The sequence below is a fragment of the Eriocheir sinensis genome, chromosome 58 (assembly GCF_024679095.1).
Source record: "Eriocheir sinensis breed Jianghai 21 chromosome 58, ASM2467909v1, whole genome shotgun sequence".
Classification (NCBI taxonomy): Eukaryota; Metazoa; Arthropoda; class Malacostraca; order Decapoda; family Varunidae; genus Eriocheir; species Eriocheir sinensis.
In genome coordinates, this window is record NC_066566.1 from 9767685 (window position 1) to 9791983 (window position 24299).

General features: G+C 46.0%; 1 protein-coding gene across 1 annotated transcript in view; it reads left to right on the forward strand.

The window, feature by feature from the left end:
- Nucleotides 1–22684, forward strand: part of LOC126984992 (uncharacterized) — a 122906-nt gene extending 100222 nt beyond the window's left edge. Inside the window, exons 5-6 of the mRNA XM_050839221.1 lie at nucleotides 22124–22222; nucleotides 22658–22684. Of these exons, the coding sequence (XP_050695178.1) occupies nucleotides 22124–22222; nucleotides 22658–22684 (126 nt within the window). The remainder of the gene's footprint in view (nucleotides 1–22123; nucleotides 22223–22657) is intronic.
- Nucleotides 22685–24299: the final 1615 nt, after the last annotated feature.

Below are 24299 nucleotides of genomic sequence, written 5' to 3' on the forward strand. Positions count from 1 at the left end.
ACGGAAAATTTGCCCAGTGTAATAGCCCCTTAAGTCTCCCTCTTACTCTGCATCTCCCTCCAGTGTCCCAATCATTCCACCCTCTGTGTCTACTTCCTTCACCCTTCACCTTGTCCCGCCTTTTCCTATAGCTTCCACATCTCCCCCTGTTTGACTCTTTTTGCCTCTTACTGTGCATCTCCCTTCCATAGATATCTACAATCCATTCCACAATTTCTGTCTGCCTCCTCCGATACCTCTCTGTCTCCTCACGCCCTGTCCTTACCTCTGTCTCCTCCTTGTCTCGCCCCTTCTGAATTTTCCCACTCATTCCGTCCTTCTAATCAATCTACGTACCATTGTCATGCCCTATTCGTCCACCGTCTCTCCCACTCCCCGCCCACTGTCCTCCCACGTCCGCAGCCAGGTATACCTCAGCCGAGGGCGGTGAGGGGCAGGTGACGTGCCATATTTTGTTTGTTTATGTTTTGTTGTGTGTTACAACACTTATTTGTCTTTTTATTTACTTCTTTACACATTCATTTGTTTATTTGATTGTCATTGGTTAAGTTTTCCTTCGTTTTTTCACCTTGTAGATGTTTGATGTTCTCTCTATTTATTCGTTTGTTGATGTATTTTCATTTATCAATTTTTGCTTGCTTGTTTATTTATTACCGAAATATATTAAATTAACTATAAGACTAGTAATAAGGCAGAGTAATTTTATTTCTAAATTCTACATAAATCATTCGTATTATAAGATATATAGTATTACCTTTATTGATCTCTTTACAATGGATTTCAGGATCTCTTTGGATCTCGAGGATATCGCCGCCGCCCCCCTCCGCCCTTGCCATTGCCGCCTCACCCTGAGAGGCCAGGCCGTAGGGCGTAGAGAGTGCCAGGACACGCTGTTCAGGACCAGCTGTGCCAAGGACACCCACGGTTAGGATGTCTGTTTTAAGGATGGTGAAATGTCCACTATCTGTATGTGAGGATGCTAAAATATCCATGAATCGCTTGTGACCGAAGCAACTTGACGCGTGGACAATCAGTGATGAAGTGAGGCATCGTCGAGGAGGCTGTGATGACTGCGGGGATAGTGGCACTCCCGGGTGTTGTGTTCCCTGGCGGCTGGCTGGCTGGCGGGGGAGCCTGGCTGGCTGGTTATGGCTGAGACACACGCCTGATAAGCAAACACACTCACGCACGCCTGGTACATACTACAATGGTACATACTGCGTAACCCGTGGCGGCGAAGAAGGCAGACACTGCCGCAGGAATATGTGTTACACAGAAGATACATAAAAAGGATATATGTATATAGTGATGGACTTCTGTTCAAATTGGAGAAAAAAGTGTGAAAAGGAATTGATTGTGAAACTTTGGAGAAGAAAAAGAAGGAAGGAGAGGGAGAGAAAAGTAAATAAGGAATTGCTTTATTGGGTAAATTCGAAACCACTCAAGAACTGACATCCAAGTTGAAAAGAAAACAAGGAATCGCTTCATAAACTTTGGTAAGAGTGAGGAGAGGAAAGCAATTAAAACAATTCACGGTTTCGGTTAGAGAGACGCGATAGTAAGAGAAAATCTAAAACTTCGAGAGGAGGAAACATAAAAGAAGAAGGGATCAATACGCACTTTATTAAGTCTGGGAAGCGAGGGGCAGAATAATAAGGATCAATATCCAAGTACATATCAAGGAGGTGCCGTTTTAATGAAAAAAATAATCAAAATCATCAGCGTCGTGTTCTCCACATCACACAGAACTGACTCAACATGGGATAGTGTTTTGACAAAGGAAGGAAACAACACGAAGCAACAGGCGAAAAACTGAGTACACCGAGACAAATGTTTTGATGGAATAAACAGAACATAACACATTATAAACACAACATTTTGATAGACGAAAACTCCACTAGCTCATTTTTCCCTCCAGCACGTCATGGCGACTTACTGAAAGATGGAAGGACCGCTGTACCCCAGAAACAAGAGAGGATAGAAAAAAAGAAAGACAGGAAAACATATATAACTATATTCCACAAAATAGCAAGAAGATCAAGAACCACACACCGCTGAAGTCACCTCCTTGTCAAGCAACTTCAAGTGCCTGTGAGGCTTTTGACATTCTTTCATGGGTGTGCATGTTCAAGGGGTGTTGCCATTCACTCGAGCGCTCAGGACATTTAGGGCCAGTTTCACAGTTCCCCATGATCGGTTAGTAAGCTCCCAAACCAATACCAGAGCCTTCGAAATTTCCTTGTATAGTGTCTGGTGTTTATATTTAAGTTCACAAATTTGATGAAACTATACTGGAAAAGTCTTGTGTATTTAATGTGGCATCGAAGACCTCCCCATTTTGGATTGTATAGGATTCTAAAGTTTGGTTCGGGCTGTTACGAAGACACTGTGTTGGACTGTGAAATCGGCTCATAAGCCCGCCCTCCCTCCCTTGCTTCCTTTCCCCGACACTCCCTAGCAGTTCACTCTCCTTCAAATAAGCAGCAGACAAGAGCTACTACGACTGCACGTCACACCATACGCCGCCAACAGAGAGTGGAAGATACAAAAAGATAGAAAGAAAAACAGACTTACTATGTGGGTTGCTCAGAACACTCCCGAAGTACGTATATATACCTTAATGTCAAAGTTTAGCTCTTTTATGTGTGTGTGTGTGTGTGTGTGTGTGTGTGTGTGTGTTCAAGAAGTATTGTAAGTAGTAGTGTTGCTGACTATACTGTACTCCTGTGTTATTGTTGTTGCTATCGTTATTGTCCCATATTGGCTTAGAGTATTGTTGCTGTCGTTGTGTTGCATTGCGCCGGCATCGTTGTTACTAGGCTACACACGGCGGGAGGAACAAAAGTGTTACCGAGTTGTGAAACCTGTTGAATAATGGCAGAGAGAGAGAGAGAGAGAGAGAGAGAGAGAGAGAGAGAGAGAGAGAGAGAGAGAGAGAGAGAGAGACTGCAGGACAATATACACAGGAGGAAAAGATGGAAGGAGGGAAAAGACTGCAGAAGAGGCAAGAGAGGACGTTGGTTGGATGAATTAAGAGAGAGAGAGAGAGAGAGAGAGAGAGAGAGAGAGAGAGAGAGAGAGAGAGAGAGAGAGAGAGGATCAATACAGGCATCACACACTCAGACATATTGGTGATGACGGCCTCCCTGCCACTCTCTCTCTCTCTCTCTCTCTTTCATAATCAGTTCATGGAGTCCAGCAGAACACCATTGATTTCCACGCAAACTTTTGATAACGTTTTTATTGTTGCTGTTGTTGTTGTTGATATTGTTGTTAGTAGTAGTAGTAGTAGTAGTAGTAGAAGTAATAGTAGATGTTTTTACTGTAGTTGTAGTCGCGAGTTCTGCTGTTGTTGCTTTTGTCACCATTGCCATCATTATTATCACCAAAAGTCACCAGTATCCACCACAAAAAGAAGGGAGGAGGGAGTGTGGCCGGAACAAAGGGAAAGGATAAAACAGGGACTCGGAGAAAATGAAGAAATCAAGGGAAGGATTCGTAACCTTATCCCATCATTATCACCATCGTCAGCATTCACCCTCCAGACCATCCCGCAAAAAGAGAAGGAAGGAGAAAGAAGCGGGGAGAGGATGAGGAGGAGCCTTTATTACCACCTCAACAATGGGAGGAAAGGAGGGAGAAGGGGATTAGAGGATGGGATGGAGGGACAGGAGGAGTAGGCGGGATGGGTGAAGGGGCAAGAGGATGAGGAGGAGGAGCCTTTCTTATCACCTCAACAATGGGAGGAAAGGAGAGAGAAGGGGAATAGAGGATGGGATGGAAGGACAGACAGGAGTAGGCGGGATGGGTGAAGGGTTGTGGCGGGGTTGTAGGCAGCTCGAGACGTTTGCAGCTTGGTAGGATGGGGAGGGAAGGTCCAGGCCGCAGCGTTGTCAAATTATCGTACGCATCACATTGCCCTTTCGTAGTTTTTGACATATAACTATTGCGAAAGTGAAAGAAAACCATCACTATTTAACATTTTCACCGGTAACTTTAATTTTCGGTCGTTATTTGTAAAGCTACGAGAGTTTTAGGAAGAAAAAGATCACTATTTAACATTTTCAGCGATAACTTTAATTTTCGGTCGTTATTTGTTAAGCTACGAGAGTTTTAGGAATGAAAATTATAAAAATACGATGTTCAGAGTACGACAGTTTGGCATCGCTGGTCCAGGGTGACGAAGGGCTGAAGACCCGCCATCCTTTGTAAAGTGTCAGGGCGTAGGGGTTTTTGAGGAGGCTGCAGCTGTTTTTTTTTTTATAATTTACAACAAAGGAGACAGCTCAAGGGCACAAAAAAGGAAACAATAATTAAAAAAAGCCCGCTACTCGCTGCTCCTAAAAAGAATCCAAAGAGGTGGCAGAAAGAGAGGTCAGTTTCGGTCCAGAGTGTTGGAGAGGGTGGGCCCCTGAAAGTTAATAATAAGAAAATTGATGAAAATGAAAGAAAAGTATGTATTGTGTTAACTTTGCGTACGTATAGAAATAGGAGGAGATGAAACTAATGGATTTTTTTTCCAGTCACAGTAATATCTTCGCTGTATGTAAGGATAATGTGGAACAGGGTGTGGAAGACTGACATGACTGGAGTTCACAAGCCAAGCGAAGCGTGCTAGAAGAGCAACACACGGAAAGAGCCTAAGTCTATATACACCAAGTCAAGTCATACGCAGGTTTGTGGGAGGAGACACGGCATAGGCGTGGTTTATGCGTGACGCTGCTTGGAGTCAAACTAGAGAATGTAGAAACAGGGATTTAGAGAAAACGAAGAAAGGCGGACTAATTTAAATCATTCACTTCATCATGCCCTCCCTCACACCCCACACCGCCGTTTGTAGGCATTGGAATTACAGTCACGCAATAGCACAATAAAAAGGCATATTTTTTCATCAGTGGCTTACCTGAACGCGCTGTGAAAGAAGGCGAGAATACACATCCAGAGTGCACATACGGCCCCAACTTATGTCACCCCTGAACTGGCGTTTTTTTTTTTTGGCTCCAAGTGACGTCATCCCGCTGCTCCGTCCCAAAACCGCCTCCTCCGCGTTCCGGTCGCAGTTTTGAAGCAGAGTGACTTGACTTGGTATATATAGACTTAGGAAAGAGCAAGGGAATATTCTTATCTCTGCGTCTCTATAAAAATAATGTAGGAAGTAGAGGCGGAATAGAAGAGTGAGTGGACTGTCTTGTGGAGGAGCGGAATACTTAGATAGGAACAAGTGTGTGTGTGGGGACAGAAAGGCGAAAGGGATGGGGAAGATAAGGAAATAATGTTACCGCGACCGGCGAACGCGTAAACATCAACCACTGACCTCGGACCCGACTCTCTCTCTCTCTCTCTCTCTGAATGGCGGTAACAAATAAGCTGGGCTTGCAAGTGTTAATATTTTTGAAAATGTAAACGAAAAGAGTGATGAGACTGGAAGCGAGAGGACTGGAGTATGTAGAAAGGACCAAGCGAGCACGTTGTTTCCGCTGCCTTGGTCATCACTGTGGGAAAAGATTGAAGGGGGTGCGAGAAGAGACCAACTACGAGGGCGGGATGGTGGAAGAGTGAAAGGACTGGAGTAGCAGCAGGTGCAGAGGGCATAAAATGTGATGTTAAAGAGACGTGGGAGAGTGAGAGGAGTAAAATCTTTAGGGACAGCACAGTTTGGACAGGAATAAGAGCAGTTCCACCGAGGTCACCCTTTTCAGGCGACAACAGGCTCAGGTGTTAGAGGAGATACGATTATACAGATGCATGAGGAAAGGTCAGCCAGGGTACGTAAGGTAACAATAACAACAAAACAAAAACAACAACACCACCCACCACTAAAGCGTCTCTTAAGCCCAGGAGAAACCCGGTAAAGTTGAAGGCGTCAGCTGGAAGTCCCTTTAGTCGTCGCTCCCTCACCGCTCGCCGTTCTTCCTCCCTTCGTCCCTCAGTCCCTCCGCACCTTATTACCTCCATTCCCTCCACTCCCTCCATCAGTTCCCTCGTTCTCTCTACTTCTTCCCTCAATGCCTCTCTCTTTTATTTTTTCTTCACTTCCCCATTTTCACCTCCCTCCCCTCTCTTCTTTGTACTTCCTTTTCTTCCTGTCTTCAAAGAGGCTGCCGCTCTGTGTAAGCTGACTTTGGCACGTGTGTGTGTGTGTGTATGTGTGTGTGTGTGTGTGAGAGAGAGAGAGAGAGAGAGAGAGAGAGAGAGAGAGAGAGAGAGAGAGAGAGAGAGAGAGAGAGAGAGAGAGAGAGAGAGAGAGAGAGAGAGAGAGAGTTAAATTAATGTGATTCTGCTTATGTCAATGCTGCCAGTGTTACTGATGCTGCTGTTGATGTTACTACTATTACTACTACTACTACTACTACTACTACTACTGCTACTATTACCAGTATTTCTGCTAAAAATCCTACCTTTGAAATTTATGGCACTTCATCTCCATTCTATTCCAAAGTCTTTCATGACATATGGTGTGTGTGTGTGTGTGTGTGTGTGTGTGTGTGTGTGTGTGTGTGTGTATATAATTCACCACGGCCTGATCTCGAGCTGGACTCATCATTGCTAGCAAGTACACTCCCATAATGAACAAGCTCCTTATAGTCGATCTCTGGGTACTGCTAGAGCCTCCACACACCACACATTCCGTCCCCCTTTCTCAGGGTGTGATAGTAACCGCTCCTTGTCAGAGGAAAAATCTCGCCCTGAGGGGGGCTCGAATCTCAACCTTCCAGGACGGACCCTGCCTTAGTCCACTGAGGTATCGGAGCTGTGTGTGTGTGTGTGTGTGTGTGTGTGTGTGAGAGAGAGAGAGAGAGAGAGAGAGAGAGAGAGAGAGAGAGAGAGAGAGAGAGAGAGAGAGAGAGAGAGAGACAGACAGACAGACAGACAGACAGACAGACAGACAGACAGACAGACAGACAGACAGACAGACAGAGAGAGAGAGAGAGAGAGAGAGAGAGAGAGAGAGAGAGAGAGAGAGAGAGAGAGAGAGAGAGAGAGAGAGAGAGAGAGATGGTATATGTGACTGTGTTTTAGGCCTTTTTTTACGATCACTAATTTTTCGGCCCTCTTTTTTATCATGATTCGTGTGTACGATGTTGACATATTCACACACACACACACACACACACACACACACACACACACACACACACACACACAAACATACACAACTGATAGCTGAGTCGGTTAAAGCTCTGCGCTGCCAGGCTTCGCGGACGGATGTTCGAGCCCCGCTCAGGCCGGGATTTTTCCGTTGACAGGGAGTAGTTATTGTCCTCCCTTGAGCAAGGGGGATTGGGTGTGTGGCGTGCGAGGTCCAGCAGTACTCAGATATCGATTATAAGGAGCTTGCTCTTGTCGGGAGGGTACTTGCTGGAGATTAAGAGTTCAGCTCGTGATCAGGACGTGGGGGTGAATTACACACACACACACACACACACACACACACACACACACACACACACACACACACACACACACACACACACACACAAGGTGTGAGGTTCCAGCCGTACCAAAAGATGGACTATCACCTGAGATCCAATCTCATTCGTGGAGGGTACTGGCTAGCGATCGCGCAATGTTGAATGAATGACACACACACACACACACACACACACACACACACACACACACACACACACACACACACACACACACACACACACACACACACACACACACACACACACACACACACACACACACACACACACACACACACAAACACCTTACAAACACGCACTGTGTTATTGGACTGTAGCATGAGAGAGAGAGAGAGAGAGAGAGAGAGAGAGAGAGAGAGAGAGAGAGAGAGAGAGAGAGAGAGAGAGAGAGAGAGAGAGAGAGAGAGAGAGATGGTCAGAACCCCACAGATCTCAAAGTCTTAGGCCTGCACACGCCAAATTTCTATTACCTCGAAGATGAACGCTAACAGATATTCAGAGTTACAGTAGAACCAGCAACTATTGGCTTGCAAATAACTGTGTGTTAGGCCCTACAAATCTGCGGAATCATAATGGTATATTCGTAAATTGCCTCAAGACCAGTACCAATATTACCTATATGATCATTATTCAATTGATGATGATAACACGTTGCAATTAAATGTACGGTTAGATAAGCACTCAGTAAACCACACGTAATTGTCCGTTGCAGCTCCATATCTATATACCGCGTCGCCAGAACTATTTATCGGCAAGGCCAAAGACTGACGGACTGAACCACCGCCTTGTGACCTACGGCTCTATTAGTCAATGGAGACCGTTTATTTATTTATTTATTTTTGGTTTTGGTTTTCGCAAGATATTGTGCCATCGTACTAACAAATGATAATTTATAAATGTTTAAAATAATATCATATTGAGTTAATACGGTCAAAGGTACTCATAATATACGAATATCAGCCGGAAGTACTTTTTTTTTTTTTTTACGTCTATGCCTATAGCGCTGGTAGGCTTGCTTGAGGGGCCTGGATGGTATTCGGCCCCAGCCCGTCATGGCGCAGGCAAGTGTTTATAGTGGCGCCATCTTCTCCGGGTTGATCGGTGGTCTTCAGGACAGCATGTGGGTAGTTTTAAGCCACTCGGTGGTGACTGAAAAATCCGAGGTGGTAGCGTGGGGATTCGAACTCGTGTCGTCCATCACGTGGTGAATGTGGGCCCAGCACGCTACCACTCAGCCACCGCCACAACAATGTTCCCTGCAGGTAAATGATGAATCGTTCACACAAGGAGATGTCAGTAATTTCTTAACATGGATTCACAGTATCGTGCATTAACCTTTTGGGCGTATGGTTTGTCATTTACCCTACAACAGAGACTGTTTTAGGAAGGATGATCCTGGATAATTTTACAAGAGGAGACTTACGTGTATTACTTCTATATCATATAACATTAACTATGAATAATTATTTGTCCAGCCGGCGTCTTGATTAATTCAGCACCAATATATTAATTCGAGATATTTCTTTCTTGCTGGTAAATGATGATGCAAGGGATGTCATTTTTGGTCCTCCTTCTTCATGGCTAACAGACACTTGGTAAGGTTCAAACTCTCTCCCCATCCTTAATACCTTAGCTGCACTGTTAAAGCCTGACCCATGTATGTGAGGCTTAACCGAATGAAAAACCTGGTCTGAGAGAGAGAGAGAGAGAGAGAGAGAGAGAGAGAGAGAGAGAGAGAGAGAGAGAGAGAGAGAGAGAGAGAGAGAGAGAGAGAGAGAGAGAGAGAGAGAGAGAGAGAGAGAGAGAGAGATGGGGGGGGGGGGGCAGCGGAAAAGGTAGAAAAAGAGGAAGAAATGTGAAGGAGGCGCCTAATGAGGAAGTAAAGAATGTTGTTAGAATGGTTCAGAGAGAGAGAGAGAGAGAGAGAGAGAGAGAGAGAGAGAGAGAGAGAGAGAGAGAGAGAGAGAGAGAAAAGAGGAAGGAATGTGAAGGAGGCGCCTAATGAGAAAGTAGAGGAAGTTGTTAGAATGGAAGAGAGAGAGAGAGAGAGAGAGAGAGAGAGAGAGAGAGAGAGAGAGAGAGAGAGAGAGAGAGAGAGAGAGAGAGAGAGAGAGAGAGAGAGAGAGAGAGAGAGGAGCCACCCACACTCAACAGGATGAGTCGTCGGTGCCTGCAGGAGACGCATTAGCCTGGAATGAACACGAACCAACACATTAGTTCCGAGTCACGTGTGGGGGGCGGGGCCTTGCGCAGAAGAGGGGGAAAGGAGGCAAGAAGGCTAGAAGCAAGCGTTAGGAGGCTCGGACGACTGGTAGACTCGAATTATCAAGCATGTTGGGCACTTTTTACGACGTTTTTGGAGGCCACTACAGGGGCTATTACTCTGGGCATATTTTCCGTGGATCTTCAGTCAAACCACGATTATCGCTAGCGTGGTTCTCAATTGTTTGTTGGTATTGCTGATGATGATGGTGAGTAATACCGTCGTCCTTCAGTGAAATCTACCGTAGCATTGGAAGATCGTGGACACGTCAGAAAACCACGCAAATATGAGAACCACGCCAGCGGAAATCGTGGTTTGACTGAAGATCCACGGAAAATTTGCCCAGTGTAATAGCCCCTTTAGGAGATACGTCGGTTTGTTATGAGTGTTTTTCATGTTCCTTGCGGAGAAGCCTTCCAAAACTACCACCAGGGTCAAGAAACCACCCACGGAAACTTCTACAATTTCTGCGAGATCCTTTTAAACCCGGTAGCAGCGGGGATCATGTTCCTTAATGGTAACTCCAAATGAAAAAAAAATTACCCCTCACACAAACTATTTCATAATATATATCAAAGCATTTGTGATCAGATTATGTATCATCTATTTTGGGGGGGTTATATCATGGCACAGATTTGCCCCGTCGCTGGTACACGGTAAAGCCACAAATTTGTCCCGTCGCTGGTACACGTTCAAGCCATAAATTTGGCCCGTCGCTGGTACACGGTAAAGCCACAAATTTGGCCCGTCGCTGGTACACGGTAAAGCCACAAATTTAGCCCGTCGCTGCTACACGGTAAAGCCACAAATTTGGCCCGTCGCTGCTACACGGTAAAGCCACAAATTTGGCCCGTCGCTGCTACACGGTAAAGCCACAAATTTGGCCCGTCGCTGGTACACGGTAAAGCCACAAATTTGGCCCGTCGCTGATACAAGGTAAAGCCACAAATTTGGCCCGTCGCTGCTACACGGGAAAGCCACAAATTTGGCCCGTCGCTGCTACACGGTAAAGCCACAAATTTGGCCCGTCGCTGCTACCGTACTAAGGCTCCGAAGATTCTGATAATACGGTCCAAAGTACGGAGAATACGCTAAGATGGCCGGCGTGATATCCCGGTTACCACGCTTTATCGTCCCCAGGTTTCCCCGGTTACCCATTTCCCGGCCAACCTGAAAAAAAAAATATATATATAAAAAACGTATGTGGGTTGTGCGTCGACGGCCCTTGCTGGGATCAAACAACACGGTCCCGCGGATTCTTAGCTAGGCGTTCCAAACACTACATCACGGGTGGGTGGATAGGAGGTCAAAGGAAGTGGAATAAGAGAAAGAACGGTGGGGGTACAACGGAGACAAGAGGCAGAGGGAAAGGGTGAGGTGAACTTAGTAAAATGGAGAGGGGGACAGGGCGCTAGGGATAGGGGTCAGGCAAGGGTCAAAGAGAGAGAGAGAGAGAGAGAGAGAGAGAGAGAGAGAGAGAGAGAGAGAGAGAGAGAGAGAGAGAGAGAGAGAGAGAGAGAGAGAGGCTTTTATAAGAGGAATGGGAGCGGAGGGAAACCAGACCTGAATTATTATGAAATTAACGAGTTATGGGTCGCAAATCCCTTGATGTAGATTAGACATGATGGGAGGGGAGGGGGAGAGTGAGGGGAGGGAGCAGGGGTGGTGGAGTGAAGGAGGGAAAGGGTGTTTGATAGCGTCAAGGCCCCGCCAGGATTTCATTACGTAATCATTACATGGATTATTTTTTCCCATTACAGGGTCCCTTTGAATCTCCACTGATGACGATGACTCAGTGGCCTCCCCTCAGCCTAGAGTGGAGGGGTGGAGCAAAATGAAATGGAGGTAGTGGGGAGTGATAATAATCATTCGTTGTTAGCAGCAACAATAACAGTAATGGACGCCAGTCATGGGAATGCGTTGGCTGTGTAGTAAAAGCACAAGCGGGTATGTAGCTGGGATTAAATGTCTTAGCGAGAATTATACACCAATTTTGTAGCGCGGCAATAATCGCTGGAGGCAATATTTCATCCTCCGAACAGGTGACAGTTAGATTAATGAACCGTGACCAAAGTGGACGATGCGGATGCCGATTGACTGATGGAGGCCGTGTTGTGATAAAGGTTACGAGGTGTGTTTGTCTGTGTGTGTGTGTGTGTGTGTGTGTGTGTGTGTGTGTGATTCGCCAGGGTCTGACCACGCACTATATAGACTTGCGATCGCCAGGCAGTCCCCTCCCCGAATGACCATAGAGTTCACAAGCAACGGATCATTGGCTACTGCTGAAACCTCACACCCATATACACCCGCGAGGCGAGACAACCCCGACTGACACCCGGTACCCATACACTGCTGGGTGGACAAGGGGAACGGATTAAAGGAAAGTGCCCATTCATCTTCACTCCGCTAGGGAATCGAACCCCGAACCTCTTGGTTGTGAGGTGAGCATGCTAACCACTGCCACTACCGAGCTTTATGTGTGTGTGTGTGTGTGTGTGTGTGTGTGTGTGTGTGTGTGTGTGTGTGTGTGTGTAATTCACCACGGCCTGGTCACGAGTTGGACTCGCTTTCGCCAAAGACTAATCATATAATTAGATTTTGGCTTTCGCCAGCAGGTACCCTCACGACGTGAGCAAGTGCTCATTATTGTCGATCTCTGGGTACTGTTAGACCTCACACCACACACCCCATCCCGTTTGCTCTAGGGGGGACAGTAATCACTCCTAGTCAACGGAAAGAATCCGGCCTGAGCGGGGCTCGAACCGCCGCCTGTTTGGCCGTGAAGCCTTGAGGCGCGGCGCTCTAACCGATTGAGCTACCAGAGCGGTGTGTGTGTGTGTGTGTGTGTGTGTGTGTGTGTGTGTGTGTGTGTGTGTGTGTGTTCTCACCGCCCAGACTTTAATGACTTAAAGGGGATGATATAATGAGACTTGGAGTTAAGTTCATACCTTGGACGAGTAACAGATGTTGATAATTATGTATGAACGCCCGCTCACGTGGAGGGGCAGGGCAGGAGTGTGTGCTCCCGCCGCCCACACATTACTCAATGGGAAGAAATAATTTGATGGAAGTTGTAGTTTAATTCAGCTTACAGCTAGAGGCAATAATTCATGAAGCCATTCATGTCGACATTCAAGAAAATGACAAGTGTGTGTGTTCTCACCATTTCCATATAGATGATTTAGAATAAGATTACTTTATGAAAAGTTGGGTTGAATATACGTTAGATTTGATACAGGCGGTAAATGAGGCTGTCCCTTCCCGTGCTTAAAGGCTTGGGTATATATATATATATATATATATATATATATATATATATATATATATATATATATATATATATATATATATATATATATATATATATATATATATATATATATATATATATATATATATATATTATAAACCAGATGTATGTAATGAAACAAAGTGAGTTTTTACGATGGCAAAATCTTTAACAAAGTGCAGGAATAATTTTCAGTGAATAGGAGCTTGCCAGAGGCTCACCTACTTACCTGCGTGTTTTACCAGTTTTCCACACGTTTATGAATAACCAGAAATAGCGAGTAATGAGGTTTATGCTTGGTTTTGGTGACTGAGATGGTGGAGCTGGTACAGATTGCCACCATAACCATACTGCTACTGTTTTGTCATTCTAAAATTTACAACACAATGTCACCGTTTCTAAAGTTTATCAATCCATCAATATCAAAAGGAACAATAGCTTAACAACCATATGCGAGTCAGTGGAGCCTGCGTCCTGGACATTATTATGTTTATTATTTATCATTATTATCATTACTTTGACACTTTTTCGTGAGGTCCGTGACTGAAGAGCTATTGCAGGATATGCTTAACAGGATTACATTTATATTTTTTACAGCACAGAGAGCAACTCAAGGGCAACAAAAAAAAAGATGTAGAAAAAAAAGCCCGCTCACTGTTGCTCCCATATAGCGAAAAGTATAGAGTGGCCAAAAGAGAGGTCAATTTCGGATTGAGAGGTGTCTGGAGACACTTCTTGAAAGAGATCAAGTCATAGGCAGGAGGAAATACAGAAGAAAGGCTGTTCCAGAGTTTACCTGTGAAGGGGATGAAAAAATGGAGATGCTGGTTAACTATTGCATAAGGGGTTGGGACAGTATAGGGATGAGATTAAGTAGAAAGTCGTGTGCAGCGGGGCCGCGGGAGGGGGGGAGACATGCAGTTAGCAAGTTCAGAAGAGCATTCAGCATGAAAATATCGCTAGAAGATAGAGAGGCAACATGGCGGCGAAATTTAAGAGGTAGAAGATTATTAGTAAGAGGAGGAGAGCTGATGAGACGAAGAGCCTTAGACTCCACTCTGTCCAAGAGAGCTGTGTGAGTGGAGCCCCCCCCCACGTGAGATGCATACTCCATACGAAGGCGGACAAGGCCCCTGTAAATGGATAGCAACTGTGTGTGGGGGAGAAGAACTGGCGGAGACGTTGCTGGCTCATGCATTTCTAAAAGCAAAAGATAAGTTTGGAAGAAAAAACATTGATGAATGAGTAGCAAGAGTCCTTTACAGTTACTTATGAATTACGAAACAATAATACTCCAATGAATAAGGACTATGTGTGCCAGCTGGGACGCTACAACCATCCGCTCCCCCTCCCCATAAACCCATACTAGACTGAAACTTGATTTGCACCAATAATGCCGATAATTTATACATCAAGTGTGACACACCTCGGAGAATTAAGGAATAATGTATGAAGAAATCGAAGCCCACGCTGAAGAGATGACTTGTTATCTCTCTCTCTCTCTCTCTCTCTCTCTCTCTCTCTCTCTCTCTCTCTCTCTCTCTTTGTGTGTGTGTGTGTGTGTGTTTTCATAACAGTACTTAGTTATAGGTATGTTAATTAGGAGTACAAGTTAGTAGGGTCAGGAATTAAGCCTATCTCACAAATGAGTGATAAAAACAATTTACTGTACTAATAAGTAAAGACACAGGCGTGGAATTGGAGTCATACGTGCATATTATATACGAATGTTCCATATACGTTAACTTGGTGAGAAAGGAAGGAACAGAAATAACTAATGATTCAATAACTGAGAAGAGAATATTCCTGACTCAATGTAGGAGCGCATTCAGGCGGGCACATCATTTATATTCCCTCATATATACATACGTACGTGCAGTAAATAGGAGTGAAAGTAACTGGGATAATATCATAAATAGTGGATGAGCAGGAGGAGTAATTTATGCATAATGAGTGACAAGAGTATCATATGAATGGACTCAGGTTGGCACGGTGAAGGGGGGGGGGGGAGGGGGGTCAGCCGTGCATGTTTATAATAATTTCCCATACACGTGCAGCTGCAGGCACCCATGTTGTCAGGCAGCGAGGAGGAGCAGTCGACGCGCCGCCCCTTTGAGTTCCTGACGAGCATCTTCAAGCGTCGGCGAGAACACGAGTGCGAGACCGAGACCGAGGACGAGGCTACTTCCATTAACACCACCCCCACCGCCGCCACCGCCACCAGGCAGCCGGACATCACCCTGCGTGGTATGTAGATGTCTCTCGCATTTCCATTTTCCTTTCTCCTCCCTTTTCCCTAAACTCCTATGCCGCTTCTTTTATCATGTTCTCGTCACCATTTCACCCTCACATCACTGTTCGTGCTGTCGTTCATGGTACACGCACTGAAGGGGCTTATATAAGGGCCGTATTGGGGAGGCGGTGACTGAACAGATAGCGAGACGGCCCCGCGTTCAGGAGGACGCGAGTTCAATTCCCGACCGGTGCCACCAAGCTGGGATTTTTCAGCCGCCGCCGAGTGGCTTAAAACTACCCACATGCTGTCCAGAAGACCACCTATCAACCCGGACTCTAGATTCTAGGATTAAAGATGAGCTCCGGGAGGGCAGCATGAGCCAATGCAAGATGGCGCCACTATAAACACTCGCCTGCGCCAGAACGGGCTGGGCCGACCATCAGGCCCCACCGGGAAGAAGCCTTGGACCGACCATCAGGATCCACCGGGAAGAAGCCTACCGGTGCAGTAGGCCTAGACGTAAAAAAAAAATAATAATAATAATACACCATCGCTTCTCACATCAACTATTTGTAAAGGTCAAAGAGGGGATCAATCTGTTTTTCATGAGTGTTTTTAAGGTTCATGGCACAGAAGAAGGGTCAAACTACCACCAGGGTCATAAAACTACCCCTGGAAAGGCCTACAGCTCCTACGAAAGCCATGTCAAATATGTGAACTTGGGCGACGAAATGTTTTAAAATACGACCACGTGTCCACGATCTTCCAAAACTACAGTAGATTTCGACGAAGGACGACGGTATTACTCACCATCATCAGCAGCAGCAATAACATGAAACAAATGAGAACCACGCTAGCGGAAATCGTGGTTTAACTGAAGATCCACGAAAAAGTTGCCCAGTGTAATAGCCCCTTTAGCCATTCCTTGCTACCCAATCACTCATTCACAAACCACATTTCCCACTCCTTCGCACGCTTACTCACGGTGCTTCCCCTCCTCCTGCTGCATCATTGATCACTTGCATGGTAAATTTCCTAGCGGCCTTTCATTCTTCACTCCTACTCGCTCGCTCATACACGCTACTACCCATGTATGTATGAATTTGTGTATGTGTGTATAGCGAAGGACTGGGTATGAAAGACAGAGATACACGCAGACAGATGGAGAAATGATAAGGTAAACTGTGGTAACCTGGATGTCTTGGTGTAATGTGTCCTTACCCACCACAGGCTCAAGGGCCAATGCGACGGAGTTGACCACCGCAGCTACACAACTATTGCGTATGCCCCCAACTTTACCTTTACCATTTAAACCACCCACGCCACCGCTCTTAGGCTGAGGTTGTTGGCCCGCCCGCCCGCCCAATGCAACACTTCACACGTCATTTCAACAAGCTATAGCCAGTTACTGAACTCCATGTAATTCCGCACCTAAAAGGATCCTCAATTTTCTAGTCTTTGAACTTTAAGTATCTGTCATGCTAATTTTTTTACTGTTTCAATTTAATTATATTTTTATCGTTTATTATAGCTTAGCCTAAATGTACTAGCTTTTCATGTCCACTTTTATTGCATGGCATGTAGCTGTTGCCACATATTTTCTCCTTATTTCTTACAAATTTGTTAAAACAGTTTTGTTATCATCATCATCATTATCATCATTAATATCATTATTATTATCATTATCTTTATTGCTATTTCACACTGATACTACCTATTAATGCATAGAATTTGGCCGCTCCACACACACACACACACACACACACACACACACACACACACACACAGGTGCCGACGTACACATTGAATGCTGCACCACACTGATCTATAACTCCCAGATGCAGGCCGCGGTGGAGCGACTGAACCTGCAATCTGCCAGACACCTCTAGTGCTGCCCCCGCTTTCCTCATTCCTCACTCCACGCTCCTCACACCTTCCCCCGCCCTCTCCTAGTTCTCTTTCCTCACTCTTCATACCTCCGTCACTAATTAATTTCTTCATTTTCTTTCCTTCTGTCACGCTTCTCCTACATCTCGTGCCTCTCTTCCTGAGGTAGATAATTCCTCCCATTTCTTCACTCTTGAATTCCTTCCTGCTGCATCCTCATTTCACTCGTATAACGTTTCCGTTTCTCCTTTTACCTCTTACCTCATTCCTTTTAGCCCTCGTACCTCTACCTCGTTTACTCCATTTTCTACCTCACTTCTCACTTTCACCTCTCACATTCCTCCCTCATGAGTTTTTTTTTTTTCCTCAAATTTCGTCTCCGCTCCTTCCCTCCAGTCTTTCATTCCTCCTGATTCCACATAAATGCCTTCCCTCCCTCACACCTCCCCTTTATTCTATCCGTTCCCTCCCTTACTGCAGTCACTCAGCCTGTCGAGGGAAGAGACTGACAACACCCACACGCCGCAGAAATTTACCTGGAAAAATGGTGAAATTTATACACGCCCTCTTCCTAATTCTTATACATATTTCCCAAGGTTATGCGCGCGCGCGCGCGCGTGTGTGTGTGTGTGTGTGTGTGTGTGTGTGTGTGTGTGTGTGTGTGTGTGTGATATTGATTGAAGGTGCTCACTATGGAGGACTGGGTTAATGCCCTCACAAATATAGTGAGTATGAATAATGACATGTGAGCTACAGAATGGGTTGGTGGCACACACACACTCACACACACACACACACACACACACTCACACACACACACACACACACACACACACACACACACACACACACACACACACACACACACACACACACACACACACACACACACACACACACACACACACACACACACACTTTAGTTTTACAACTTCACAAACTGTATCGCAGCTTGACGGCCATTCAATCCAGCGTTAAGGCTCCAAGTCATTCCAATGTATTAGGCCTGCCCTGAGGATGTACTGCAGTAAAGAACATTAGAACGCTGTATACTCTTTTAGACTGCTTATAACAACACATGCGCCTATATATCACAAGTCACCGCCTATCACACCACTCAAATCGCCATGTTTCACTTTGACATGCATCTCACATTTCCTTCCTTTCATCTCAACGTTCATGCATTAATGTGGAATATGTCCTTTATGTTTATTGTTCATCACTGTCTCGATACTTAAGGGTCGTATTATAAGACATTTCGCCGCCCAAGAACACATATTTGACAAGGCTTTCCTAGGAGTTGTGGGCATTTCCAGGAGTAGTTTTATGACCCTGGTGGTAATGTGACCCTTCCTCTGTACCATGAACCTGAAGAAACACTCATTACAACCCGACTGACCCCCTCTTTGACCTTTAGAAATAGGTGATGTGAGAAGCCAAAGTGTCTTATAATACCCACCTAAGTGTTTTCCAACGGGTCTCCCACCACAGGTCCGGATGATGGTCAGAGCTGGGCACGTGACGACATGGCCTCCCCGCCGAGGAGGCTTCCGGCGGCGGCTTGCTTGGAGGCCTCGGTGACGCTGCTAGAGGATGGGGACGTGGGCGCGGCGGTGGGGGCCGTGCACCACACTCCCGTCAAGTCCCGCGACATAGGAATTGACATGGAGGCCATCAGACTCTCCCGGCAGGACAACCCTTACCTGCAGGTGGGTGCACAGTGAGGCGTGATGGCGATGTGTGGTGGTGGCGGCAGTGGTGGTGATTAGTGAGTGGTGTTGGGGCAGTGGTGGTGATTAGTGAGTGGTGTTGGGGCAGTGGTGGTGATTAGTGAGTGGTGTTGGGGCAGTGGTGGTGATTAGTGAGTGGTGTTGGGGCAGTGGTGGTGATTAGTGAGTGGTGTTGGGGCAATGGTGGTGATTAGTGAGTGGTGTTGGGGCAGTGGTGGTGATTAGTGAGTGGTGTTGGGGCAGTGGTGGTGATTAGTGAGTGGTGTTGGGGCAATGGTGGTGATTAGTGAGTGGTGTTGGGGCAGTGGTGGTGATTAGTGAGTGGTGTTGGGGCAGTGGTGGTGATTAGTGAGTGGTGTTGGGGCAGTGGTGGTGATTAGTGAGTGGTGTTGGGGCAGTGGTGGTGATTAGTGAGTGGTGTTGGGGCAATGGTGGTGATTAGTGAGTGGTGTTGCAGTGGTGGTGATTAGTGAGTGGTGTTGGGGCAGTGGTGGTGATTAGTGAGTGGTGTTGGGGCAGTGGTGGTGATTAGTGAGTGGTGTTGGGGCAATGGTGGTGATTAGTGAGTGGTGTTGGGGCAGTGGTGGTGATTAGTGAGTGGTGTTGGGGCAGTGGTGGTGATTAGTGAGTGGTGTTGGGGCAGTGGTGGTGATTAGTGAGTGGTGTTGGGGCAGTGGTGGTGATTAGTGAGTGGTGTTGGGGCAGTGGTGGTGATTAGTGCGTGGTGTTGGGGCAGTGGTGGTGATTAGTGAGTGGTGTTGGGGCAGTGGTGGTGATTAGTGAGTGGTGTTGGGGCAGTGGTGGTGATTAGTGAGTGGTGTTGGGGCAGTGGTGGTGATTAGTGAGTGGTGTTGGGGCAGTGGTGGTGATTAGTGAGTGGTGTTGGGGCAGTGGTGGTGATTAGTGAGTGGTGGTAATGGGTGTATTGGCGTATTTAATGATGGTCGTGGTGGTGATGATAGGGATGATGAGTGGTGAGTAGTGGTGCGCCCTTGAGTCATTATCAAGGAAGCGATGTGTTGTTAGGTGCGCACCCTCCAAAGGAAGCCGCGAGGCGTGCTGATGCTTAGATGTGACATGCAAGGACACGCCAGTAAGGCAACACTTGGGGAGACGCTGATGGTGTCCTTGCGAATCTGCCGACGACAATTATTTCACATGTGATATTCTTAACGCCTTGTGATGCACTGCTCATGCTACGCGCCGCCCGGCTGATGTGGCGGTGACTGGTGAGAAGCTGTCTGCTCTGGACCACGACGCTGCCTCTTCATTTATTCAAACACAAAACTCGTCGCACAAAAGAGTATACTCTGGAAATAGCAAAAACAGTATGATGCCCGAACGAGGTTAAGTTCTCGAGGTGACGATGCTGTTCAAGTTGTAGTAGGAAAAATAAATAGGGAAAGAGATTGTGTTCCGGGAATTACAGGGAGAAGATAGAAAAGAACACTTATTACTAACTCACATTAAGAGGAATGACACAGTATGCCTCCGTGGCGCAGTGGTTATCACGAGTAGCTACGAATCCGAGGGCTTAGGACCGAGGAAGTCGGCGCCCAGCTCAACCAGCTCTTCTTCCTCTCTGTCTGGGTCGCCGATAAATGGAACCTGGAGAGATCTGAGGAAGGAAAACTGTGGTATCTCAGATGTTACACCTGTCATGTGACTCAGGGGTCTTACCCACCTCAGGCTAAAATGCCAATTAGATGGAGATGAGCACCTAGGCCACTATAGTCTGTTCACTTAAGTCTGCCCCAAGCTGGCAACATAAACCTAAGCGTGTTCGTAAGCACAGTGCAGAATAGCAGAAAGTGCTGCGTGAGATAAACACAAACAGAGGTTAAAGAAAACTTGGAAGCCATAGCAGCAGCCAATCAGCACGCAGCTTGCAAACACGCTTAGGTTTATGTCAGCTTGGGTCGGACTTAAGTGAACAGACTATAGCAGCTCAGACCATTCCCCCATTTTTTTTATCTCTACACACACCAGCAAACAAATGCAACTCTCCCGTTATGCAGTGGACTAAATAAGGCTGCCCTCACGAGACAACGGATGGCAAGCTGGGGTTTGGGCTCCGCTCAGGCCGATTTTTTTTTCTTTTTTTTTTTCTGCTGATGGGGAGCGGTCACTATCCCCCCTTCAGTAAGGAGAATGTGTGTGTGTGTGTGTGTGTGTGTGTGTGTGTGTGTGTGTGTGTGTGAGGTCACATCAGTATACCCATAGATTAGTTAAACGAGATCCAAAGCTCACTCCGGGAGGGTATTAGCTGGCAATCAGGCCGTGGTGAATTTTACACACACACACACACACACACACACCCGGTAGCTCAGTGGATAGAGCGTCTGCCTCACAACCAGAAGGACCGGGGTTCGAGTCCCCGGCCGGGTGAAGATAAGTTGGGTTTATCTTCTTTCACGTGTAGCCCCTGTTCACCTAGCAATGAGTAGGTACGCGACGTCAGGCAAGGAGTTGTGAGTGGTCTCAGTTCTACCCAAAGATCGGTACTATGAGCTCTGTGCTCTTCCGTAGGGGAACGGCTGGCTGTCTCGAGAGAGACCCGCAGCAGACCAAGAGGTGAATTACACACACACACACACACACACACACACACACACACACACACACACACACACACACACACGTATTCCTATGATTCAGTATATGTAGAGGCAAAATGTGGAGAGGTAGACAGTGTCCCGTGTTCATTAGTGCGAACAGCACGTATCGACCCTTTGCATGTTCCTGTGTTCGGTTCTCGAGTTGTTCATCTTGCAAGTATTTGATAATTTTTCTTTTGTGCTGAAGTGTGAAGCGTAAAATGAAGTAAATAAAAATTGCGTTGCTACATACGTGCGCTCCTCAGGATAACATCGCAGATAGCTATTGCTCTTCAATTATTAAGAAAGGACGTGAGGCACGCCACGTGACCGCCACCACTGCCACAGCTCTAGCCACTGTGCGGTCGCCGCTCAGGGCCGACGGGACGCCGCGCGGCTCCCGGCTTCTGCTGGAACTGTGTTTAACATTTTTTTTCCTGTGCTTGTTGTGGAGTTGGATTTGTGTTTATTATATTGCCCTGAAGCAATGTGCGCCATGAGGACCCGTGGCCTCAGTCCGAGGGTTATGTTTGGCTTCCGCCGAGTGAAGGTGAGTGTCAGCAAGAGGAGTGTTGTTAACGTTGGTTGCCTGGAGGGAAACAATTTTCAGAAAGGCTGTGCAGCTGTCGACGTGACAGACACCATCTGAACCAGCATAATGCTCATGAGCTTAATTTTAATGTTACAGAGAGTGGCGGAGTCCCAGACCACACTGACGGAGGAGGAAGAGGCCGCGGAGGACGTGGGCGGCAGCCAGCAGGAGGACCGTGCTCACCTCGTGACGCAGGTAAGCCAGCGGCCACACTGTGCCGTACTACCTTGCAAGTCTAGTTTGCTGCAAAGACAGTGCCATCATAGTTTTATGTTCTCATTATTGAACCTGATATATATATATATATATATATATATATATATATATATATATATATATATATATATATATATATATATATATATATATATATATATAATAGTAAAAGGTCTCATAAAATAGTTGTTGAACCCCTTGCCGCACAAAACTGAAGCATATCGTGCGTCAAGGGGCTAATATAGTTGAAAAGTTTCGTTGCGTTAATTAGCATGGGTAAGGGCAGGATCAAGGGTAAGGGGTTCCCGCTGGATTACTGTACATAACACGAGTCCGTGTGTATGCAGTGTCACAGGGACCGTTAGTGAATATGCCTTCCTCATTCCTCGCCTTCATGAACCTTCCTCCTCTCAGGCAAGTCAGGAGGGGCGCTTTCTCTGAAGTTCATGAACATCTCATTCGGTCTCCACCTCCCACCTCGGTGCCTAGAACTCTCCCGAAGAGTGTGTTCGTCTTCCCATTGAACAAGGGGATGGAGGGACCCAACGCTCAGGTAAGTAAAAAAAACTTAGTTATTCATTATGAGAATCATGAGTACAAAGTGTTTAACTAGATTATATATTTTGCGCCTCTCTGGCCCTTAAGCATCTGATGCCCCTCTCGACAAAATTCTTGGCTGGATTCTTCTTCCTCCTCTTCTTCTTCTTCTTTTTCTTTTTCTTTTTCTTTTTCTTCTTCTTTTTCTGCTTAATCCTCTTTTTCTTCATTCTTCTTCCTCTTACTCCTTTCTTCTCCTTCTTTTCTTTTTCTTCTTCTTCTTCTTCTTCTTCTTCTTCTTCTTATTATTATTATTATTATTATTATTATTATTATTATTATTATTTCCCTTTTTTCTTCTCTTTTCCTTCTTTCTTTTCTTCTTCTTCTTCTTCTTCTTTTCTATATTTCTCTCCATTTCCTATTTCTTCTCGGGTGCAGCAGTTTACCCCTTTTTGTAACATTCCTCATTGCCTTTCTCCACCTTTCCGTGTTCTTGGTCAGGTGTTCCTTAATGTCGCTTCATAGGAGTTCCCTAAATCCTTCTCGTTTTTTTTTTTTTTTCCCATCTGTTTTCAGTTTCCTTGTTCTTCGTGTTCCTCATTCTCGACTTTCTTTTCCTATTCGCTTCTTATCCTTGACCGGAGCTCAAATATTGTCTGCCATCCACCTTGCTGGATTTCTTTATCACTCTAGCAACGAACTTTCGATTATGTATACACACACACACACACACACACACACACACACACACACACACACACACATATATAGCCAGTCAACTAGAGAGGTGGACAGTAATGTTTCATCGTGGTCCATCTGCCTGTTTGTTTGATTGTTTGTCTGTGCGTTACCAAAATATTAAAAAAAAAGGATTGATTTATAGTCTCTGAAGCACATAAGAATACCCGTAAGTCTAACTGAATAACTCAGGGCGACCATATGGAAAAATTCGCCTGTGCTTTGAGGAAAGGCCTTAACCCCTTGACCGCGGATTTCCCACAAGAAGACATCACCATGCTACAGGAATGGAACAAAAAGTGGCTGCTACAATTCAATGAGGAAAAATGTAAAGTCCTGCACCTTGGGAGAAGATAACCAGCATACCGATACCACATGGGAAACACTTCACTATCCACCACAGAAGCTGAGAAAAACATGGGAGTATAAGTAACCAGGCTACCAGTGAAAGCCGAATCCGTACTAATCGCAGCAGACGGGTTAAGTGTTTCCAGAAGGCAATGAAAGGTGCTGGGAGGTGGTCCGGCCCAGACCATGCTTACTGTCAGTGCATCGGTACCGAGGCGGGCAGGGGGGTGGGTACGGCCCCGTTCCCATAAAATCCTCTTAAAACTGGTCATTATGGCAGGCAATATGTACTCTTTGAAATCCGCTATTTATCATCTGGTTTTACCTTGTTCTTCCACTTCCCTCTCATCTTTGTATGTCGTCTTTAGCCTCATTTTCTTACATATTTATCTCCGTGCCCTTTATGCACTTCATCTTCCTCCTTACCTCG